The sequence below is a fragment of the Borostomias antarcticus genome, assembly GCF_949987555.1.
Source record: "Borostomias antarcticus genome assembly, chromosome: 1".
NCBI classification, from domain to species: domain Eukaryota; kingdom Metazoa; phylum Chordata; class Actinopteri; order Stomiiformes; family Stomiidae; genus Borostomias; species Borostomias antarcticus.
This window is the reverse complement of record NC_140234.1, coordinates 27,563,676-27,571,110: the sequence shown is the minus strand read 5'-3', so window position 1 is coordinate 27,571,110 and position 7,435 is coordinate 27,563,676. Positions and strand designations below refer to the sequence as shown.

The following is a 7,435-nucleotide window of genomic DNA, read 5'->3' as shown; positions in this document are numbered from 1 at the left end:
TCTCTCTCTCTCTCTCTCTCTCTCCCTCTCTCTCTCCCTCTCTCTCTCTCTCTCTCTCTCCTAGGGGGTGGAGTTCTTTGATGAGAAGCTGAACACCCTGTGTATGGCCTGGCTCATTGACCATGGTAAGCCCCTACATATTAGAACAGTGAAAATACAATTTGTCAAATGGTGCAATTTTGATATGTTGTACGAGCGTCTGTGAACTTGCAAAACTCCTGTCTGTGATGCCTGAATTGGACTTGATTAACCTCACACCTGATGTACATTGACCATGGTTGTCCAGTAGCCACGCTGGTGTGTTAGTGTGTAGTGTTGGTTCAGGTGCTGGTGTGTTAGTCCTCTCCTCTCTCCTCCATCCCTCCTCTCCTCTCTCCTCCATCCCTCCACAGTCCTCCTCTCCTCTCCTCTCTCCTCTCCTCCATCCCTCCTCCTCTCCTCTCTCCTCCGGGCCCCTGCAGGTCAGCTGTGGGTCAGGGGGGCTGTGAGCCCTAGCTCCTCCCCCTGGTAGAGTGCTCAGTCAGCCAGCGTCCATAGATCTCACTCTAATGCACACTCACACACACACTCACACACACGCTCACACACACGCTCCCACACACACACACACACACACGCACGCACGCTCACACACACACACACTCTCACACTCACTCACGCACACTCACGCACACTCACGCTCACACACACGCTCACACACACGCTCACACACACGCTCACACACACGCTCACACACACGCTCACACACACGCTCACACACACGCTCACACACGCTCACACACGCTCACACACGCTCACACACACGCTCATACTCACACACACGCTCACACACACGCTCACACACACGCTCACACACACGCTCACACACACGCTCACACACACGCTCACACACACACGCTCACACACACACGCTCACACACACACGCTCATACACGCTCACACACGCTCACACACACTCACACATACTCCCGCTCACACACACACACACACACACGCTCACACATGCTCTCCCACACAGGAACATTCCAATGATGTAACCCAGCTGCCCCTTTGTCCTCAAATCTGACCGTGTGTGCGTGCGCATGAGGGTGTGTGTGTGGGCGTGTGCACGCGAGTGTGTGTGTGTACACGAGTGTGTGTGTGTACACGAGTGTGTGTGTGTGTGTGTGTGCGCAAGTGAGTGTGTATGTGAGAGTGTGTGTGTACTGGGGAGTAACTGGGGCTGTGCTCCCATTACATAAGCCCCTCAAAGATGAAGGACAGGACTGCAGGGGCCGGCCCACACACTGGCCAGAAACACACACACACACACACACACACGCACTATTCACCACATATCAGCAGTATACATAATCTTACTCATGTAACAGACAATTCGGACACATCTCAGCCAACACACACACCAGGCTGTTGACTAATATTTTGGGGTTTATTGTTGCCATAGGCGACCATCAATAAGGAGGCAGACTGCTCTTGAGGCTTGTGGGATTCTTGACTGTTGTGTTGATAAGTGTTGATTTTCCCAGTGTATCTGGGTGTGGTGATGAGCGTTGTTCTTGTTTGTGTGTCCAGTGTATCTGGGTGTGGTGATAAGCGTTGTTGTTTGTGTGTCCAGTGTATCTGGATATGTTGATGAACGTTGTTGTTGTTTGTGTGTCCAGTGTATCTGGATGTGTTGATGAGCGTTGTTGTTGTTGTTTGTGTCCAGTGTATCTGGATATGTTGATGAACGTTGTTGTTGTTGTTGTTTGTGAGTCCAGTGTATCTTGATATGTTGATGAACGTTGTTGTTGTTGTTTGTGTCCAGTGTATCTGGATATGTTGATGAACGTTGTTGTTGTTGTTGTTTGTGTGTCCAGTGTATCTGGGTGTGTTGATGAGCGTTGTTATTGTTGTTTGTGTGTCCAGTGTATGCCATCCGCGAGGCCGCCACCTGTAACCTGATGAAGCTGGTGGAGAAGTTCGGGGCAGAGTGGGCGCAGAACACCATCGTGCCCAAGGTGCTGGGCATGGCCAACGACCCCAACTACCTCCACAGGATGACTACACTGTTCTGCATCAACGTGAGGGCGCTCTCTCTCTCTCTCTCTCTCTCTCTCTCTCTCTCTCTCTCTACTCCCTCAGCCTCTCTCTCTCTCTCTCTCTCTCTCTCTCACTCTCTACTCACTCACCCTCTCTCTCTCTCTCTACTCCCTCACCCTCTCTCTCTCTCTCCACTCTCTCTCTCTCTCTCCCCACTCTCTCTCTCTACTCGCTCACCCTCTCTCTCTCTCTCTACTCGCTCACCCTCTCTATCTACTCGCTCACCCTCTCTCTCTCTCTACTCGCTCACTCTCTCTCTACTCACTCACCCTCTCTCCACTCAGTCAGCCTCTCTCTCTCTCTCTCTCTCCACTCACTCATCCTCTCTCTGTCTCTCTCTCTTGCGTACACACACACACACACACGCACGCACAACTCTTCCTCCAGGGCAGATTAAGGCTTGGCGAAAGCTGGGTGGTAGCCGCAATCTAATCTAATCCTGAATCCCAGAAGCTTGTTAAAAGTGACAGGATTCAGTAAATTAGTCGATCCTTATTATGCGCTGCACCGTATTTGGCGTCCGGGACGACGCGTTCCAGAAACAAAACGTGAAAAACACACTTTCGCCCTTTCTTTGCGAAAACGTCATAACGTTAACTAGCAGCAGGTGCCACTGAGCTAACTTAGCTGTGTAACGTTATGGGCTAGCTAACGCTGCCTGGCAAAATGGACAAATTTGGGGGGTTGGGGGGGCGCGGGTGTGTCACTGTTTTCAGAGGGGAGGCCCACATTGATGGAGTTTGGGAACCCATGCACTAGAAGACTTTCACAATCTGAACAGATTATGAAATGACTGGGAGTATACACTAGACTGGCTTCTGATGATTTTTGTATGACAACTGAAAAACTGGGTATCACATTTAACGACTGGACCAACGAGTGAAGAGTTTACACTACACGATTGAGCCCAGAATCTGCTCAAAAATATCAAACATGTTTGATATGCTCCGACTCGGATCGGGAGAAGTCTGTTCTCATCATACATTTGCCGATTTAAATCTGTATCCCTCATACACTTACAGATTTCTGTGCCAAATTGCCACTTCGACTACGCCCAACTAGTGCAGACTGCTGCTGACTAGGACAGACTCGGCAGGATTGTGAATCGTGTATAAAATGGGTCATAATATCTAGTAGTGTATCCTCAGCATAAGACGGAAGCGCTGATAAACGGTCTTATTACAGCTTTCTCTTATTGTTGATGTGCAAAGCAGCCATCTTGATTGACGTCAGCAGCTGACGTTGATGAAGTCGGTAGATTTTATAACCCGAGTAAAATGGTGGAAATCCTGAGGTCAGGTGACGTATTGATGACGAGTTTGACGTCGAACCCGGGAATCCTGAACTTTCCCATACAAATTTAACTCACCATGAATCCCTTTCTCATAACTGTTGTTTTGTTTTATCTCTCTCTTACTCTCACTCTCTCTCTCTCTCTCTCTCTCTCTCTCTCTCTCTCTCTCTCTCTCTCTCACACACACACACACACACATGCCCCTGTCCCCAGGCCCTGTCTGAAGCCTGTGGTCAGGACATCACCACCAAGCACATGCTGCCCGTGGTGCTGAAGATGTCCAACGACCAGGTGGCCAACGTGCGCTTCAATGTGGCCAAGTCCCTGCAGAAGATCGGACCGGTCCTGGAGAGCAAGTACGCCGTGTGTGTGTGTGTGTCTGCCTGTGTGTGTGTGTCTGCCTGCCTGTGTGTGTGTGTGTGTGTCTGCCTGTGTGTGTACGTGTGTCTGCCTTGTGTGTGTACGTGCGTGTGTCTGCCTTGTGTGTGTGTGTGTGTGTGTGTGTGTGTGTGCTTGTGTGTGTCATGTCATGGGTAGACTAGTGTCTCTGTATTGTGTGTGTGTGTGTCATGTCATGGTAGACGTGTGTGTGTGTGTGTGCCTGTGTGTGTGTGTCTGCCTGTGTGTGTCTGCCTGTGTGTGTACGTTTGTCTGCCTTGTGTGTGTGTGTGTGTGTGTGTGTGTGTGTGTGTGTGTGTGTGTGTGTGTGTTCTGTCCATGGTAGACTAGTGTCTCTCTTGTTCCCCCAGCGCCCTGCAGACGGAGGTGAAGCCGGTGCTGGAGAAGCTGGCCACTGACTCAGACATGGATGTCAAGTATTTCGCCCAGGAAGCCATCAGTGGTACGCACACACACACACACGCGTGCACACACACACACAGATGTGAAAGCTCCAACAGCAAGTCCGTTTACGCTGCTGCAACAGAGATGTGCTGATTTGACGCCATCTTCCTCTGGGTTTACTTCATTCTAATTCTCTCTCTCTCTCTCTCTCTCTCTCTCTCTCTCTCGCAGTGCTTGCTCTGGCATAACCACCCAGCACGGCCGCCCAGACAACTCCCCAAGACGACACACAACACTTTCCACCATGCTGATATTTATTGTTATTCAGGAGCAACTGGTTCACACATGAAGAACTTCCACAGCTGTTTCCATTCTCTCGCTATCTTCTTTTTTTAATCTGTGTCTGGCTGGTAACTGTTGAGGTGCAGGGATGGCTTCTAACTCACGACCCCCTCTCCCCTGGCTGTACATGGATGCTAAACAACACGATGTTGATGAACCTGCGTAACGAGTGTGCATGCTCGCTAGCGCGCTAGTTTTTAAACTCTGCTAGTGTTGGCTGATCCGGGCCCTCACATTCCTCCCCGTGTACTTGGCCGCTGTACATTCAGCGCGCTTGTAGTTGCTAGTTTAGTGCTCGTCATGTTTGTCGAACAAATGGCCACGACTCCCCGGCTGTGTTAACGCCCCCCCTCCCCACAGCTCGTCCAGAAACCGCCTTTAGCTGTCGCTACCGATCCCGACACCGGTCTACATCAGATCGGATGGGCGTAATCAAGATGGCCGAGGCGGCTCATTGGCTTGTAGGCTAGGTAGGGCTGCTTCGCCTGGCTTAGACCCATCCATTCCCTTCATATCCAACTCATATCCTGGGAGCCCGAGGTCCAGCGGGTGCTTCTGCATGGGGCCTTGCTGTCGGCGTGCTATTGGCTGGTCTAGAGCGTTCTAGAACCCTCCTGTTCCCCCCCCTCCCTCCACCACGTGTCACAGACAGACTGGATTGCTCTTTGGTTGGTCAAACCTAAAGACAATTGATCCCCAAATGTCCCCTCCCCAATGTCCCTAGTCGGCCTAATAGCGAGCGCCTCGGGCACAGCAACAAGCGTTGGTCCATAATTGCTTTTGGTTGTAAATGAGTGTTCCATATGTGTTCAGGCTTTTTTCCCGCCTTGCTTCTGTTCTCGGTCGTTTGGTTGTTAAATGCAGGCGTGTGGGAGGCGGTGGCTCCGGGTGGCCTTTGCTCTCGTCTCTGTTCTGCTCTTCGTTGTTTTGTGACCACGACCTGTTCTTCTGTTCTTTAATACGCTTTGGTAACATTAACCCTCGCCTGTCCTGCCGCTCTGTTGAGACGGTGGGTCCACTTGCCCCAGACAGATTCACATCCGTTATCTGGGACTAAGAACCTGTCAGTAGATCCCCTCCAGTGACTGGCTCTTTACTCCAGGCCCAGGCGTAGTCTGTCTGCTAAACTGCTTCTGTGTTCTGGCTTAATAACATGCTACCAGCACACAAACAGGTCTGAGCTGAGGATGGCACCAGGCCCCCCAGTATGGGGAGGGAGGGAGGGAGGGAGGGAGGGAGGGAGGGAGGGATGGATGGAGGGATGGATGGATGGATGGATGGATGGATGGATGGATTGAGTGCTGGAAACGGATAGCTCAGTGTGGAAAGCTGCATCATGTTCTGTTGTGGGTTGGGGTGGGTGCCGGGAGGGTGAATGATATCCTATCTTCTGTAAAATAATCCTTTGTGTCTTTCCCTGAAACGCCCTCATTCTCATTTCTCCTCCCCCTATCTCCCCTCAGTGTCTCTTAAATAAACATTGATTGTTGATTGTGTTATAATGACAACTGTGTTGGTTTTTATTGAATTCTCTATTGGGAAGTTGTACTACTGTATCTGATCTGAATAAAGTAACACAAAGACTGACTGACTGACTTGCTCATTTCATACTTTCCCTTGTGGCCTCTGGGACAGAGCAGTCTGTTCATAATGAGCCTTTAAACCTCTTTCAGCTGTTCTCTGCCCAGTGAGTTTTGAATGAAGCTTTTATTCTGTATTTTTGATTCTTGATTCAGATCCCCGTTAGCTTCCACAGCAGCGGTTTCTAGTCTTGGGCTCCACATCAAATTATACTTGCACTGATAATATACACACAGAAACATTGACACCTCGTCGGTCTAGACAAAAACAACAGTTAAAAGTCAAATCAGATATTGTAAACGGCATGTTCATGTACAGGGGTTATCAGACAAACGAATGAGTTATCAGACAAACGAATTGGTTCCTGTTCTGTGGTCTTCTGTTTGAGTGGTTGCAGGTTTGTCGTATGTTTAGCAGAAATGACAGTGGGTAACCTTAACCTTGTAAATGACCTGACCCTCCAAGCCAGCTCAGACCCAGAGAGTCCAGCCAGACAGGGGAGGCCTTGGACAGTCTGCTAGTAGCTGGTAGGACGGACCTCCAGAAGCTACTAAAGATGCTCCTCTACCTGGCCAGAGTGACATTGCCCATGATGGTCAGCATGTGTCTGGCATCACTGTCCCTGAGCCCATGCTGACCCCCAGGACGAAGCACCCCTGAGCACCCGCCGGACGAAGCACCCCTGAGCACCCGCCGGACGAAGCACCCCTGAACACCCCCAGGACGAAGCACCCCTGAACACCCCCAGGACGAAGCACCCCTGAACACCCCCAGGACGAAGCACCCCTGAACACCCCCAGGACGAAGCACCCCTGAACACCCCCAGGACGAAGCACCCCTGAACACCCCCAGGACGAAGCACCCCTGAACATCTCCATGCTGACCCCCAGGACGATGCACCCCTGAACACCCCCAGGCTGACCCCCAGGACGTACAGCTGTGTTCAAAATAATAGCAGTGTGTTTAAAAAAGTGAGTAAAGCTCAAAATCCTTATAATAGCTTTTATTTCCATACACGCAAATGCATTGGGAACACTGCACATTCTATTCCAAATCAAAACATGAAGAAACTTTTATCAATTTTTTTTTTTTCTTTTTCAAAAGGTGAAGAAAACGGAATATTAGGCTGTTCAAAAAAAATAGCAGTCTGTATTTGTCTGTGACATCAAAAATGCTGTTTCTGAGGCAAAACCAAGAAATGCAGAGGAATTGTGGAATGTAGTCCAATCGTCCTGGGCTGGAATACCTGTTCACAGATGCCAGAAGTTGGTCAACTCCATGCAGCACAGATGTGAAGCAGTTCTCAGAAACAGTGGTTATACAACGTAATATTAGTTGTGATTCACAGGAAAT

At 50.0% G+C, this 7,435-nt stretch overlaps 1 protein-coding gene across 1 annotated transcript in view; it reads left to right on the top strand.

The window, feature by feature from the left end:
* ppp2r1bb (protein phosphatase 2, regulatory subunit A, beta b) overlaps positions 1-5,708 on the top strand; it is a 24,571-nt gene extending 18,863 nt beyond the window's left edge. Inside the window, exons 11-15 of the mRNA XM_084437749.1 lie at positions 65-125; positions 1,909-2,063; positions 3,590-3,732; positions 4,126-4,217; positions 4,391-5,708. Coding sequence (XP_084293875.1) covers positions 65-125; positions 1,909-2,063; positions 3,590-3,732; positions 4,126-4,217; positions 4,391-4,407 — 468 coding nt within the window. The 3' untranslated portion in view covers positions 4,408-5,708. The remainder of the gene's footprint in view (positions 1-64; positions 126-1,908; positions 2,064-3,589; positions 3,733-4,125; positions 4,218-4,390) is intronic.
* Positions 5,709-7,435: the final 1,727 nt, after the last annotated feature.